The following is a 17,522-nucleotide window of genomic DNA, read 5'->3' on the forward strand; positions in this document are numbered from 1 at the left end:
GCCTACACTATTTTAGCCCAAAATTAAGGTGACATTTTGTGTTTATTAGGCCAGTTTTTAATTATTGTACACTAATTGGGCCCCCCAAATAGAGGGAACACTTACGCTTTTACCGAGCCAATTTTACACTACGGGTTCTTTTTGGGTTGTTTTAGGAGGGTTGAAATTTTCTTGTGAGGGGGGGGGGGGTTGAGTTAGAATATTCCGTATTTTTTGCTGTTTAAGTATTTACTGGGGCACGGGATAGCGTTTGTTAGATTTAATTTGGGATAAATGATTAGTCATTTAATTAGTCATTCAATTTGTAATCAATTAGTAATGCACGTAAATGACTAAAACACGATAAATCGCGAATTCATAACTTCACCATTAGTCATGCAATGTGAAACAATATTACTGTTCTTTTAGTCGTATAAATACATAATTTCAGCATTATTTTCCTTGAATAAAAAACGTGTAAGACTAATTTTAGTTAGTCGAGAAATAGTCGAATTATACCTTTGTTTGACTACCTTAAGAGTGGTCTTAACCCTGGAATTATGGAAACTTTCGGGCCTCAAAACTGCTCAATTGTTGGTCTAAAAGTATATAAAAGTATACATATTTAGAATAGCAAAGACGTGATATTTTCATCTGTGAGGTCAAATTTGGGCCAAAAATGCTCATTTTTGAAGAAAATCCCCAAAACCCTTTCTAGATATTTTCAACTAGTTTTTAAAAAATAAAAAATTGGGCATAAAAAACCAACAAAACGGTTTTTTTTTGGGGGGGGGGGGGTTCTCCCTAAATGAGCACCTGAGCGACCAGAGCCCAAATTTGACCACACAGATGAATTGATCAAGTCTTTGCCATTCTAAAAATGTATATTTATAATTATATATTCAAAATAGACCAACAATTTAGCAATTATGCGGCCCGAAATGTTTCCATAAGCCTTCCAGGACCACCCGTAAAGCCTTAATGTACGATCTTTTTAAATTTTTCTTCCAAAATGATAAAATAGTTAACTTAATATGCAACCATTATGAAAGTCCCCAAAACATTTGGACGCGAAAAACATTGGAAATTTGCAAAGAAACAACATCATAAACTCCCGGGCATAGACTTCACCTCTATCACTCGAAATATCTCGCACTTTTTGGATTAGGACGTCGAGTGCGGAATCAGAGTTACCGTAGTCTCCTACGCAGCCAGTTTGGTTATACTCCCTCCACATGTGCATGGACAGTGGAGACTGGCTGCAGGGTAGGAAACGTAAGATTTGCGATTGTTCCGATTATGATATGTCAGACCAACAGAAAATCATCCCGTTTTACTACAAATAGCCTAAAGCGCGCTTCAGACTCCGAGTATTGTACGTACAATATTGTATGTACAATATGTACGTTATTTAATCTATTGCCATTCTATTTCCAGTAATGTTTAAGTTCTAACGAATGTTTGATGACGAAAAATCGATAATAGGCCCTATGTTACATACAATATCTAGCAGAAATATATTATCGATTTTACGTCATCAAACATTCGTTAGAACTTAAACAGTACTGGAAATAGAATGGCAATAGATTACATATTGTACATACAATATTGTACGTACAATAAAAAGTCTGTATACTGCAACGCACTGAATGGTCTATTGTTCTATTGTGTCCGATTTGAGCGCTGACATATTGGAAAATGTTGCCAATCAATATTCATGAGAGTGTACATTCAACGTCCAATTTTCGAAATTGGGTGACTTGTGCTTGGCAGGTGTAAAATACATCTGACTGGGCGTTTTAAATACGTAACACATAAAGGCATTGACATCATCGAATGGCTGCCTATAGTGCTGTTAGTGTTAGGCATATGTGTGTGGGGGTGTGTGGGTATGTGTGTGTGTGGGCGGGGGGGGGGGCTGTGTTTAGTTTCTATAATTATTATAAGGCCTACATTTATTTGTCATTCATTTCTTTTCCTTTCTCTGTACTTGCTAAAGTATCACTCCCTCTTCTTATCTCCCTTCCCTTCTCCATCCCCCTCTTACGTTTTGTCCCCTCTCATTCCTATCATTTTCCTTACCTTTCTATTTATTTACGTCTATTTATTTATTTCTCTTTATTTCTTCCTCTTTCTCTCTTCCTCCAGTCCCCTCTCATTCTTCATATCCCTCCTTCAACCTCATCCCTCCCAAGACCTCTCACAGAAGAGCTGCCCCTTCAGTACGCCACTGATTATGACATTCTCCTTCTTAAAATAAAATAAAATAAAATCTCAATTTGTAAAACAACTTTTATATAGGCCTATACCGGTATACTTATTATATGTTACATGTATACGTAGCTCCCGGGACGTAGCTATTTAATACCATTATAGACATGGCAGCCATGATGTGTAATCATTCAGCAGGCGCATTCAATTTATTTAAATGAAGCACCTAATGTCAGTGGGGTGACAACGAACTATGCATTAGCGGCTAATGTGTGCCTTTTGTGCTTACGGCTACTCAATCACACCCTTGGGTTTATGTATAACAATAGGTACTTTTCATTCCATTAAGCGCTTTCACGCGACTTGCATTTGATCACTTATTGACAGTATCCTGCTAGGTAAAGCGTTAATACACTGTCGGGTCAGCTTACCGATTTAATGGTGGAAGCCCTTTGTCCCAAACAAAAGGTACCTTTCGATGAATAGCTTGTCAGATTTCAAATCGGCACATGGTTTCAATGCGTTACGTAATCTATTTCCTCTCCATCTTATAATAGCTCCATGGTATACTGCTTTAGGGCGAATTTGACAGTTTGCTCATAGATGTAAGTTGGAACATGTGTAGGGCCTAAGTATCACAAATATGCCAAAAAATCGGTTTTGAAAAAAATAAAGGTATATTCTGAAAAAAGAGTGTATTCCCATTCTATTTCCTGTCATTTTAACCACTAACGAATGTTTAAATGACTAAATAATTTGGGCCAGGCGCTATTGCCCCCTCCCAATATTTAGAATCTCCCGGAGCCTCTGCTACTTCAATCAATCATTTTAGGCATTCAATCAATTTATGCATAGAAAACAGTGCTGGTTCACTGATCAAGACTATCCTCTTTATCTGAAATAAAAGTGGAACTTTGATAACATCAATTACATATTGATCCATCTATCCATCTTTACAAAGTATAGCATTACAAGGGCATTAAAGTTTGTTTTAAGCCGTTTTCTGATAATAATGTTCATTCAACTTTAAAAAAAATATATATATAAATTTTATAAACACTATTATTATAAAACATGTTAACAACCCACCCACCCACTTGTAACATAAACGAAGATGTCGAAGACATCACACATAGTTTAATTCCTATTCAATACATGCATACTAAACATCTTAACAGTGTTGTAACAAGTCACCAAACATTCAGATCAAGTCAAGTCTGACCTAATTTTGAGCTCAAGTCAAGTCACGTCACGTGACTGTACAAATCCAATGGGGCCAAGACACTGAATATCACTCAAGTCACCTGCCTCATGATCATTCTACCTCAAGTCACAAGTCATGACTTGTTACAACACTGTATGTAATATTTAAAAAGTCAGGGATGATGGACATAGGAACGGCGTCCATGAGACTCAGCGAGTCTAGGGATGTGAGAGGCCACAAACCAAAAACGAGGAAAATGCTGCAAAACGGCGTAAAATTGGGGTAAAAATGTCAAGTATGGGCTGAAAATAAAAGAAAAAGGCGTAAATTTTGGCAACAAAAAAAGAGGAAATCAGCTGAAAAGAGGAACTCTCACATCCCTGAAAAGTGTATTAGGCATACCTCTTTCAGTAGTTTTCAATCCTGAGAACAGATCGACCGGGTGGTAGATGGAGACGGCTCTTTTCAGGCTAGTCGTTCATTAGAACGACCTACTCCATCAAGAATAGAACCAACTATGATTTGTTTTCAATATTAGAAATCTATTTGTGACATAATAGGTATAATTATTTGGTCATCATTTCTGGTCTGATGACTGTAAAGCATTGATAACCAATAATCAATGCAGACAAAAGTCTTGTATAATAGGGTCATGAAGGGTCATCTTTTCAACGACAAAAAAAGGTGACCTTTACAACGACAAAAAAAAAAAGGTGACGGAACCTCCATGCACCATGACAGGACAGAGGCCATAGGATTACGGAACATCCATGTATTCAAATGATAGGGTCTATCATTAGCTTCCAAGGATAAACAAATTTATAAGATAATCATTGAAAATGATCTTTATTTTGGATTCAATTCAAATATCAAAGAACTAGCTTAGGCCTACAAATATATACGACCTTTTAAAAGGGCATAATTTCGTGATCCACAGCATCATCCCCCCACTTTTCTCAAAAAGGTTGAGATTTTCATATCACTGGAAACCTCTGGTTACATAATGTTTATGTACAAAATATTTCTTGCAGAGTCGTTTAGCAAAGATATCGTGAAATTTGAATTTCGTTCTGGTATACCAGAACGAAATTACAACACATTGTCTATGGAGCAGTGCAATACACATAATCATGCATAACTCGCAAACGCAAAATCGGAATCAACTGTTATTTTGGGAATAAGCTTTTTTCGTGAATATCTACTGAAAAATGTCATGAAGATGCTAGGATCACGAAATACTCCTTTAAGTCCCAGACGGCCTAAACATACGACCTTTTACGTCCTTTATGGGATTTCATAATTCACTCGCCACGCTTGAATAATTATTAATGACTTTGTGTTTCATCTTTTGAGGTAACCTGTTGCCTCAACTTTTCTGATTATAGTGTTCGTTTTCATTTTGATTAGGTATATTATTATCCGGGGGGTACTTCAATATGAAATGGATATTATAGGGCTGGCACTTTCGCAGTAAGGGGCATTCGGTGAGAGCAAAATGTAAAAAATATGGGGTCATTGGGTGAGAACATGGCTTTTTTTTTAATGGAACATTTGGGGGAGAGCCGAAACAGAAGCCTCGAACACTAGACTTGAAACATTATTTGCGTTTTATGGTATTTTTCGTATACTGTGACAATCAAGCACAAAGACTTGTACGTATACAAAGACTAATTCTAAGTTTAAAATGCGTTCTAATTTTCAAACCAATTATCAAAAAACATAAAAAATAAAAATTATGAATTAACTCTTAGCCTTAGATTTAAGATTTTGATTGCTTAGGCTTGTGTCATGTCTTAGAATTTTGTGACTTCTATTTTGAGAAATCGTTTTTATGCCTCCACCGCGAGGCATACTTCCGTCCGTCCGGATGCTGTATCTCGGGCATGGATGGGCGGATTGACTTCAGATTTTCAGGATAGGTGGTCATGGTCAATAAAAATTCCTTTAAAAAAGGAATGTGGCGCCCAATGTGAACTTGGACGTGATATGGCGAATTCCATGGTGTAGATTTGGTATTATAATGATTTTTCTAGGGAAGAGTAGAAGATGATCAAATGCAAGAGAAATGTGTTTGATTGGGGAAGGTGTTCTGACAATCCAAATATAAACTTAGTCCACCTCAAATGACCTGTAACAATTTGTGATTGACATTACTTAATTCACCTCGGATGACTTTGATCTGACATTCAACATTTTCGCGCTTACACCAATCATATCCATAACAATTTAACTCTTACAACTTCCTGTCAACTCTCTAATTTAAAACTCTAAATTTCTGTCTGTTTGCCTTTTCTGTCTTGTACCATTTAGTACTCTACAGTTTGTTACAATTATTATGATAAGCAAACATTGCTGGGTAGATAACAGGATTTAGTTATTTACTTAATCCAATCATGGAGGTAGTAGCTAGTAGCTAGTACTACCTCCATGCATGATCCAATCATGGCATTTAACGTCAATTTTGGTTTTCAGTGTTTTAAAATACAACAATGTAGAACATGTATAATTAATATGCCGTGTTGTTTGCATGCAGTTTGCCGCCCAATTGTGCCACCATATTGCAACTTCGGCAATAACCGCTATATAGATTCTATGGTAATTAGCAAACAAAAGCCATCAGTTTAAGAGGCCCCGGGAAGAGGCCTCGTTAATTGATCTTATCACTATGGACCACAAGAGTCTCATCCCAATGGCATAGTCCAAAAACCTCAATTACATAATCATAGTGCAAAATTTGACCTCAAGTGCATGTTGTGGATCCTAGTGTATGGTCAAATGTCACCGTCTATCGGGTTCTAAGGCACACGGTAAACTGGTTGAACGCATACAAAGGTCAGGATTTATTTGGTGTTTTTATAAATCCTAATGTTGTATTTTAAACAAAGAATATACGCTCACCATTTTATCCCGTGCATATCAGAAAACAATAATAAAATAAAATCCAAGCAAATTGTGGTTTTATTTCTGAGCTGGGCATAATTTTAGCAAAACAATTGTGAAATCAATCTAGCAAGAGTGAAATTAGAAGCTTTTCACAAATTCATGCCTATATTGTGGCGCCTCCGTAGAGGGCGACACAAAAACTCTCTGGATACTTTTTTTTGGGTGAGGTTCAAGGTCATATACTGAGGTCAAAGGTCATTTGAGGTCAAATTACTAAAAACTGTCGTATGGGCATGAAACTTGATGGATACAGTCAACATTTAGAGCCAAATTTTTGGAAGGTCATTTCGGGGTCATCTAAGGTCAAATTACTAAATATTGTCTTATGGGCATGAAACTTGGTGGGTACAGTCAACATTTAGAATTTTTTGGAAGGTCATTTTGGGGTCATCCGGGGTCACCCAGGGGTCATCTAAGGTCAAATTGATAAAATTGGTTGTATGGGCATGAAACTTGGTAGGTAGGTCAACATTTAGAGCCACATTTTTGGAAGGTCATTTCGGCGTCATCTGAGGTCACCCAGGGTTCATCTACGGTCAAATAAATAGAATTGATCGTATGGGCATGAAACTTGGTGGGTACAGTTAACATTTGGAGCCAAATTTTTGGAAGGTCATTTCAGGGTCATCCAAGGTCACCCAGGGGTCATCTGAGTTCAAATTACTAAGAATTGTCATTTGGGCATGAAACTTGGGCATGTTTTTGGCCCATTTTCCCTCAAATTGCAAAAATATTAAAATTTGAATTTTATTGCCAGTTAGAAAACAGTCAAAAATGGGCTAAAATGTATCAGGGCAGCTGCACGCCTCCCCCGGCTATGCCTCTGTAAGTGTAATTGGACTTTTTGACTCCCCATCTAAAGGACTTTCGTTTATACATGTAGGATGGGATTGAAGTGTTGGGTTTGTTTCCTAGCCGGCTGGGTATATTATATCTGCTTTGGTTTTAAGGGCTGTACACTTGGCAAAATACAAAATGCCACTTGGAAAAATACACAATGATATTTTAAAACAGCAAAACAACTTCCTTCTTTAATTGTATTTTATTAACAAATATATGCTGACACAAAACATAATGAAAACTATAATGTTAACATGGACAGTTTCAGAGATAATAGCATATTTGTACAACACCTTTTGCACATTTTACGAGTAGCTTTTGTGATATTGATAAAGTTAGGGTTATGGTTAAATTGATAAGGTTTACAGCATAGACTATGATTCATCTACTGGCTAAATCCCAGTATCACCAGTTACTATACCATAATTTCTTACATCTTTTGCGAGGCACACAATACTCTCTTGCATATCGCAAAGATATGCACATTTTACATTACACATTTTTGTTAGATACGGTCGATCGAACAATCTGCCCTCATGATTATGCGAGAAAACTCAGCATACAAAGCAGAAACTTTGTCTGTTACCCGAGGGTCTGTTGGTGCACTATCTGTAGCTCTTTAATCTGTGGTTTACAGGTACTTATCTTAATTAATCATAGAATGTTGGGTTAGGATTGTGGTTAGAGTAAAGTTAGCATAAGTTCTCTGATTCAGCTTATGAAATTATGTTAAAGATTATAAGGTAAGGTTGGGTGCAAAAGGCTTTGTAAAAGTATACCAAAATATGAATAACATTTTTTCATCTTCTCTGGTATAATCAACATGTAAAAGCAAAGAGCATATTTATACGAACAATTACATTACCAATATTTATTTATAAATATTTATATCACATTATAAAATTTTGAAGAAAAAATGAGTAATAAATACAGTTTGATATAATTTCTACTTTTTATGTGCTTGACTTAAAAGTAAATATATATTTCATATAACAGTTTATGAAGTTTTATCATTTGAAATGTTCAGAATATTCTCAAAATTCTCCCTCCACAACACCAACACGCCCCAGCTAGGTTTGTGGTCTATGACCACCATTTGCCACTAGTTAGTAAACTGGGATGGGCTGAAGTTATGGGGTTTCATAGTATGACCTTTTTATATATATTCATGGAGTTCATATTAGTGACAATAACCACCGTGACAAGAGATTGAAGGCAGACTTGCATATGCATATCAAACTCCTTATATTGTGGAAGATTCGGCTTTTTGGCAACCTTTGGTAATCGCAAGGAGTGTTGGCAACACCAGTCTCTAACTATGAGTTGGCTTTGGTGATTTTAAAATTTGAAATACGATAAACAAAAACAATCCCACTAGTGTAATGGCTATCTATAAAATACAAATATAATCCAAGTTGAGTAATGACAACTATAGATATGTGTGAGTGCTCAACCAAAGGTCACCAAAAGGTTAACAAATGGGCAGGTACAGTAAAACATATCACAATACGGAGAGATTACGGAATAGGGTGCAACTCTACTAGTCTCATTACAAGACTGCTCAACCTAAACCCTATCCCTAAACTCCATAAACAAGGACTGGACTCAAGTCAGGCAAGTTGTACCCAGTTCAGTAATTGTACCCACACTCCTGTCTGTACGTATCAGGTTTGCAGAAAATCAGATTACAGTGTTCGTTTTTCAAATTAAAGTAGTTTGAGGACAATTTCAAATGTCTTGGACAGCATTCTTCCCAGAGTGTTGAAATTTTGACCCAATGCCTTTCCTGACGAACTTCAGCTGGCCGAAGCTCATCAGAAAAGATGTTGTCCAAGACATTCAAAACTCAGGTTAGTTATCTTTACTACTTTTACTACATTTGAAAAATGAACATTGTAATCATATCACATTCCTGATGAGGAAATATGTGAAGTCTTAGTTGAATTATATATAAGTCTGGGTATGGAAATAAACCAAAAGATCGCTGAAGCCCTGTAAATGTAAGTAGTTTAGCTTCATAGCTGACCCCCTTCCTCCTTCTCAATAATTGTAGCTCATACACATGTCTCTATGGTATCAGCAAACCAAGTCTATGTATTACATTTTACCTATAAATTATCACTAGACTCGTACAAGTCAATAACAGTTGTGCAATTAAGTTTATATTGATTAACGGATGCATGTTTTGTGTTGGATGTCAATGTAAAAATTATTTCTACAATAAAAATCTCATCACTTGTGTCACTATTGCTACACAGAGATGTAAACCCCCAAGATCGGAATTCACTTGTTAAACACACTCACTCCATCCGATCCCACATACACCCCCACTCATTCATTGGGCTATTCCAGTTGAAATCCATACACCTTCTGTGGAAGACATGACCTTAATCTTTCACACAGGACGTGTAGATTTCAAATGGAGTCATCTATTCAAGTAAGTTCATTTAAAATTCACATTCCCTGTGTGGAAGATTAAGGTCATGTCTTCAATATGGAGTGTCCGGATTTGGTCCAAAAAGGTCAAACTGGAATAGCCCAATTTCCCTCAAGAGTGTGTTTACTATAGATGATGTGATTTTGGAATTCAACTGCTCAAAAAGGCTGAGTTATATGGAAAACACAATCCGATAAAAGTAACCACATCTGCACCTGCCTCAATATTAGTGATACCTTGTCAATGCACTTCCACAGAGATATGTATGTCAGATGTTGTGAGTTAAACATGATGGCACTATATCCTTATTAAATATACTGAATCAAATCAAACAATGATTCATTTTGCCGATAAGATAGTCAGAAGCCATTTCATCCCTCCCTCCACCTTATATCACATTCTTCTGTTTACTTTTTCTTTTTCAACTCCTCAAATCTCCTACTCAGATCATCAAAGTCCACATCCTCTCCTCCCGCTGAGTTGCCTCCCACTGTGTTATCTAATGGAGGAAAGCTAGCTGCTGGTACAGAGGGTAACTCTGGGAGACCATCTATTGGTGACGGGCCAGAGGGAGCAGCAGGTCCTGGTGCTATACCACCTGGAGGTCCTTGATATGGTTGTGGTTGTGTTGGGCCATTAAAAGCTGGAGGATCTGAAAAGATGACAGGTAAAAAACATGATTTGATATAACTATGATTACAAAAAAACACTGGAATTTTGTTTAGGTAATTAATAAGCTTGATCACTTTGGAAGGAAGAAATCTCCAAAACATTTAGACTTATACTAGTACTAGCCATGGAATAGTTACAAACATTTCTTGTAATTTTGTTGCAATAAATATTTAAGCTTTGCTCATTTTGTAAGGAGGTAAATCTCAAAATATTCACACTTATACTACAGTAAATTGCTGTAAACATTTAACGAGAACATACTTCTGTGATGTTGACAAGGTGCAACTCACAACACGTACAGCGAAGGAACAATGCGTTCAACACGTAAAGCACACATACTACGTTTCAGGCACCTTGTTTACATTGTGGAAGTAAACTCTCGTCAAAGGTTTATAGCAAATGTAATAGCTAAAAGTTTGTTGTTGCTTGTGTGTTTGTTGCTGGCTTTCAAATGCATTCATGCCAATAAACACACATCTCATAAATAACAAACTCCCATCGACACCCAACACCAAACAAACATTGACAAATATTATTCATATTCTGGATATGGAGACAAATTTACCATCAAAATCACAATGTGGCTAATGTATAAAAAGGAATTGCACCCCTAACCTAGTAACAGGCTGAGAAAGATCTAATGGGCTATTCCATTTAAAATCCACACTCCCCCTGTGGAAGATTTTGGAAATATTTTGCACGGGGAGAGTATGTTTTGCAAATGTAACCAGTCAGGGTTAATCATTTTGAAGCCCATACACCCACTGTATTATGGCTTTACCAATATCTTCCACAACTGGAGTGAGTTTTTCAAATGGAAGTTACCCAACTGTCTATTAAAACTTATACTCCCCCTGTGGCAGATATTTCCAAAATCTTCCACAGGGGTAGTGTGGGTTTTAAATGGAATAGCGCAATGATACTTACATGCTGGGTCATTTGCCGAGTATGGTGGTGCCTGCATGAAAGAAATAACACATACATGTTAATATCATCCATTTCACTATTACAATCAAAGGACAACATGGAAACAAATTTCATACATCCGAGTCCGACAGAATATTTCCTGTCACTTAGAGGAGTTTCTTTCTATTCACAACAAATTTAATGATGCAAATCCTTTGTTTTTTAGCATAGAAATATGTTTTCAGATGGGTGGGGGGCAAAGTGAATTTCAGGGGGATCAACAAATTTGCGCAAAATTATTGCAAAAAGTGGAAATTATCGTATATTTTACTGGGGGCAACAGGCCTAGGGGGGAAAGAGTTATGACTGGGGTAATTTGCCCCTCCCCCCATGGCACCGCCACTGTTTATGCACAATTTTCAACAAAATCAAACAGGGGTAACTACATCACTAGCTGTTTTGACTTTCATTTGATACATGTGCACTGACAGCATGCAATTGGACAAACAGTGCAATCATACTTCTATTCATTAATTTTTTTATTATTTTTATAAGTTTATTTCAGCAGAGGGATAGGAATAGACTTGATACAAGTACACATATCACAGAAAATAATTGTTCTGGATGAACTATGGCAATGGTTCAATGTTGTTATAATATTCATGTCATGTTTTGGCAATGTGTGGCTCATGGTAGAGCTATACTTAGTTCAGCTCATAATAATTAATATGTAACACAATCTAGTGGTCCATGGAGGCCAAAGGAGGCATTTTTGAAAACTGAGTTACTATAATGACTACCTTATACAAGCATTAGGCTATCATATACATGTACTGTAAACACTCAAGGTCTAGCATACTTGGTTCTAAAGTTCTTAAGTTTTGTGACATGTATTTTCTTGTTTTTTTAATCAAATTTTGCTGTTTACTCAATTTCAAGTTTGCCACCTTTGGCCCCATGGACCAGATAATGTCACATAACATAATGAATTGATATAGAATGCCTTACACACATTACAGTTGGGAGTAGAGTGTTTGACTGATGCATGCTTTTATGAATGTACGCGAGCCTATAAAATAGTGTACACACAGTTGGGAACTTCATGTGACTGATGCATGTTTTTGTGAATTTGCAGAAGTTTGTGTTATGGGTGATACCATTATTACTTACAGGTATGACAATGTGTTATGGGTGATACCATTATTACTTACAGGTGTGTATGGCATTGGCATTGTGTTTGGGCCTGATGGAGGCGGAGCAGAGGCTGCATTCATGCCATTGTAAGGTGGAGCCATAGCATCGGTTGGACGCTGCACAAAAACAAAACATACACGCATGCAATCACTTTCTTCACTAAGGAGAAGATTTCATTTTCCATTTTTTTATAACACTTGATATCATAATACACATGGTAGCACCACATGGCATGTGGCATGTCATCATTGTGCCCTAATCCTTTCTGTTGGGCATGGCTGGAGGTTAACATCACTCATTTTCTTGGGTAAACATGACTAAAACGATGAAATGCTGATGCATGGGAATGTCATGTGTACATATTCCCTCAAGCACATAGGGTAAGTCATTCTTGATGACCGCTTTTATGACTTGTTTTGTTGATAAAATGGGCTGTTGCAGTTGAAATCCATACACCCCTATCGAAGACATGGCCTTAATCTTCCACACAGAGAGTGTGAATTTCAAATGACACACCCAGTCAGGTAGCCCCACAACTCCCATGTGGAAGATTAAGGTCATATCTTCCGTAGCGGTATATGGATTGCAATTGCAATAGCCCAATCGGGTGAGCACTTCATAATGTCATGCTTTGCAAGTTGAAAAATTACTGAGTGGGCAGTTAAATGGAATGAATATGGTACTCAATCAGGCCAAAAAAAATAATTGTTTGTTTGTCCACGTCCGACCGACCGTGTACCCTGGTCCCGACTGTGTCTTTTTTTTTTTTGGATTTTTTTTTTTTTTTTTTTTTTTTGGTTTTTTTTTTTTTTGGATTTTTTTTGGCATCGATGGGACACCGTATAAAACAGTGTTTAGTATAAATTTAAAGAAAGAAAATGTAAAGAAAATGAACAGTATAACATGCAGAACCATCTCAAGAGTTAAACCAGTAAAGTGCTGTGTGTTTTGACTTATTTACCAGTCTTCAAATTGTCAGTTTCAAGTGCAATATATCTGTAAAAATTTTTTTTTTTTTTAAATCCGACCTACCGACCCAACTGTTTCATAAGCCTCTATGGACAAACAAACAATTTTTTTTTTGCCTCATGTTTAGGCTATGAACTGATGGCATGAGCCCGTTCCATTCCATGAAAATTTGCCTTATTGATGGCACAATCATGATTTGCCAACAACATTGAGTGTATACATGCTACTTATATTGTTATACAATTGTAACATAGGTGACACATTTAAAGCAAGTTGGAGGGAAGTGTGTCCTAGCAGTGTTTGCACTCAAATATTGAGACAAGTAAAGATGACACTCATGAGGAAAGGTGTGGGTTCTGTAAAGGAGATACCAAGGCTTGAAATAATGGTTGTCATTTCTGCACCATTTCCATAGGACACACCAAAGATAGGAGACACCAAAATATTTTGTTAATATTGTTGGCCGTAACTCAAGCACCACAAGACCTATGAAAATATAAACATGATTATTGGCTTCCAGTCCACCACAAATTTTAATTTTTTGTTGTTTTTACAGTAGAGTGTCAATTTAATGCCAGCATTTTTTTTTGCATCTGAAATAGCCACAATATATTAGTGAAACCCAGATAAGAGTAAATTTCAAATACCATACTCTTTGCACCTCAAATGTTGCATTATATAAGCCTTCAAACAAGCCATGCAGGTTTGCAGCACATGAGTAAACATTCTGCCAGGCAATAGATAAAGGATTACAGTTGAGCTTACAGGTAGCCTGATGTAGGGGATCGTTGGGCGATTCCAGGTGAAATCCATACACCCCCAATGGAAGACATGACCTTAATCTTCCAGACAGGGAGTGTGAATTTCAAAGGGGTTATCTGAATGGGTGACTCTATTTGAAATATATACATGTACACCCCCTGTACGGAAGATTAAGGTCATGTCTCCCATAGGGGGTATGGATTTTAACTGGAATAGCACATTTAGATAATGGTAACAGTATTTTCCTTCCTGTTGTGTGAACCAATGACACCCACTTAAGTAGGCATAAGGGACCAAACCAACTGATTAATGAAGCTCTATGAACAAACTAGTTTTGTTAGGGACAGATATTAAAATGATGTACACCTCTCTAATATTAATGCTCTATGTGCTAGCATGGTAGGGCTTCATGAATATTTTGGTTTGTCCCCTAATAGAGTAAGAATGTAGCACAATATGCTTAGAAACTGTGAAAAGGATGGTAATAACATGTGATAGAATATGTACATGTATATGTTAGTTATAACCGAAATATGAGTAGATAGTACTAGTGTCCTGCAACTGTTACCATTCCAATCAATTCAATGATCTAACCCATCAGTGCATAGGAGCAGGGAAGGAAACAGGGGAGGATTAAGAGGAGGGAAGATGACAACTTAGTTACAATTTTGATCAATATTGCAGATTTGTACATATATTATGGACACACATGATGAGCTGCAAGGCACACAGTCAAAGCATTTGCCAGTAATCCATGAAGCAGTTTTGGGTGACTAATGCTCCTCACAAAAAGCATAGCATTTTTGTGACCTTAACTCCATCGCTTATCGGAAAATTGATTATGTTATATCGGTCAGAAGTCACTACCATGCCCTAGCATCAAGGCAACTTTGATGCTACATGGCTAGCCACAACTAAACGCTGCTATCAATTTTACAATCACAACAAGCGTTTGATCACTACAAATTTTTTTTAAGCCTACATGCTGACTATAATTTGAAAGATAGAACAGGAATTGATGGTATGACCATGGTTGCAGTATTAATATAAGTGACTGCAGGTAATCTATTTGCATAAGACCAGACTAGGAGTGAAAAGCAACTGCAAAATACTGGCTGAACCATTATGTTTTCATGTTAATGAAGTGATGAATGTATATATGGGAGATGACTTATGGGTTCACTTCACTCAGCATACTTACCGATGCCGCAGGACCATTGGATGGTAAAGGAGGAGGGGCACCTCTTGAATTTTGAGGGGGGAAATAAGGGGGTGCTGCAGTAGAATTCTGACAGAGAAGGATAGAAAGAAGCAAGCCAACTTAAATCAAAATACCATGCTTGTATTAAGAACCCAAACATACATTGTGTACTGGAGAGAGATACAAATAAAATTACAAACAAACCACAAAAAACAAACAAACAAGTAAACAGGTAAGCAAAAGATATGAGTTTTTAGAAGCGGGGGGGGCAAGAGTTCTGACTGAGGGGCATTTGCTCCCAATGCCCCTCATTCAGCTCGTTATTGATTCTAACAGGAACTTGAACAAATGAACATTTAACAGATTCAGACAACTAACAATACAAGATCAGGATTTTAATGTTTATGTACTTTTTGCTAATTTTGTCTTTTTGTAGTTCCCCACATCAAGTTGGCATGCCATCATACCTGGCTCAAATATTTCTGTTTTATATATTCTAGGTATCCTCTTGTATCATCTTTCGATCCTTGGCGTGTTTTATACCTCATCCGTTGGCTGTTGAAGAAACAATTACCTACTTTGTCCTGATCCTACAAAACACACATCTATCTAGCTCACCACATACACATAATAAGTACTGACATAAGTGAAAAGACATTACAAAACAAAAATGACCGCACATGTAACCATACTTAGCTGTTAATATCAAAATAAAGACATACACTATGCTTTTTTAACAATCAGGCAAAATATTCCAGTTGAAATCCATACATCCAGAACACATGACCTTAATCTCCCAATGAATGCAAGTGCAGTGGATATATCATAGTATTTTGTAGCATACAGGAGTGTTAGGGTTATGGGCATGTTGTCCATGATAGCAGGTGTATGAATTTCAACTGGAATAACCAAAAATAAAATATACTGTACCCCATAATTATCCACCTGATGCCAGGCATGAAATAAAAAAGTAAGATAGATTTGTTGCAATATTGGTTACAAGTCGATAGTTAGAAGGGTCATTAGTTCAAACACCAAATAACGCTAATCCTTACCCTAATCCTACCCTATAACCCAAGTCCTAATCCTACACCTAACCTGAAACATAACCCTGACTCTAATCCTATTTATGACAGTAACCCTAGTCTAACCCTATCAATAACACTAACCCTAACTCTAGTCCTAACCTTTGATTACTCCATATTTTTGCCTTTATCTTAATTTTGAATTTACCGCTTGGACCAGACTGTGTCACATATAGTATGCGAAACATTGACAAAATGTGTGACTTTTAGGACTTACAAAAAACTTTTCTCAACAAAGTGGGTTTTAATATCATCAATGATGGCCCTATCTTCATGATGAGATCCCAAGTGAGTTTTGAGGATTGAGAAGCTATATAGTAGGACAAATGACACGGTGTTCAATATGACGCACATGATGTACAGACATATCTGTCCTATTTTTCCGAGCCCTCTCTAAAAAAATGCTACAATGCTTCCAAAATACTGCATTTCACACATATTTCACTATCACTTTGTGCAGAAACATATCCATATTAAACCAGGCAGGCAACCAGGCAGTCATCTGCACTATAACATTAAGCCCCACATATGTGTGGGCCAAAAATGAGGTGTGTAAGAAGTTTCTTACTAATTAAATTTCATCACTTTTAGAACATAATTAAGTCAAAAGCTATACTTACAGGTGGTGGTGGTGGGTAACCACCATATGGAGCAGGGGGTCCTAAGGGTTGTTTCTGTCCTCCTCCTCCTCCACCACCACCCCCTCCCCCACCTCCTGCTGAGGGAGGATCTGGGGGTCCTCCAGGTCCATCATCACCACCAATGTCAAGCATCAAGCTTTCGCCACCCTGATAAGAAAAATTTAGACCAAATAAAATTTGTATCTTGATAATGGTTGGGTAAGTAAGTAGTAATATCCATGTTTGCAGGACTACATGTACTCAGTAACTAAAGTTCCTTGTATCTAATCCAATTATACACTTACTTGGGAACGTTTTAGCAACCACTGTTGCCTTTGTCAATACTTGATGAGGAATGACTGCATCTACTGACAACCAAGCTAGATGGCCAACTGATAACCCAAATCCGCTGGAAATCCCTCTAGTGTCGGTTGTCAGTACATGCAGTCATTCCTCATCAAGTGTTGACAAAGGCAACAGTGGTTGCTGAAACATTCGC

General features: G+C 37.1%; 2 protein-coding genes across 14 annotated transcripts in view; both read right to left on the reverse strand.

Annotated features, from left to right (window-relative positions):
* Positions 1–3,950, reverse strand: part of LOC140135457 (uncharacterized) — a 70,200-nt gene extending 66,250 nt beyond the window's left edge. For 4 of the 10 annotated variants that reach the window (XM_072156959.1, XM_072156953.1, XM_072156955.1 and 1 more), the window contains exon 1: positions 3,797–3,948. The gene's annotated coding sequence lies outside the window, so the exon portion shown is untranslated. Of the gene's footprint in view, positions 1–3,796 lie in introns of all 10 variants that reach the window. The other 6 variants (XM_072156958.1, XM_072156957.1, XM_072156962.1 and 3 more) reach the window with 4 other exon arrangements.
* A 3,390-nt stretch (positions 3,951–7,340) lies between these two features.
* LOC140135458 (IST1 homolog) overlaps positions 7,341–17,522 on the reverse strand; it is a 67,993-nt gene continuing 57,811 nt past the window's right edge. The window contains exons 7-11 of one of the 4 annotated variants that reach the window (XM_072156963.1): positions 17,024–17,191; positions 15,319–15,405; positions 12,404–12,502; positions 11,214–11,244; positions 7,341–10,266 (exon numbers count right to left, since the gene is read on the reverse strand). In XM_072156963.1, the coding sequence (XP_072013064.1) occupies positions 10,022–10,266; positions 11,214–11,244; positions 12,404–12,502; positions 15,319–15,405; positions 17,024–17,191 (630 nt within the window). In that variant the 3' untranslated portion in view covers positions 7,341–10,021. Of the gene's footprint in view, positions 10,267–11,213; positions 11,245–12,403; positions 12,503–15,318; positions 15,406–16,248; positions 16,264–17,023; positions 17,192–17,522 lie in introns of all 4 variants that reach the window. The other 3 variants (XM_072156964.1, XM_072156965.1, XM_072156966.1) reach the window with 3 other exon arrangements.

The sequence above is a fragment of the Amphiura filiformis genome, chromosome 16 (genome assembly GCF_039555335.1).
Source record: "Amphiura filiformis chromosome 16, Afil_fr2py, whole genome shotgun sequence".
NCBI classification, from domain to species: Eukaryota; Metazoa; Echinodermata; class Ophiuroidea; order Amphilepidida; family Amphiuridae; genus Amphiura; species Amphiura filiformis.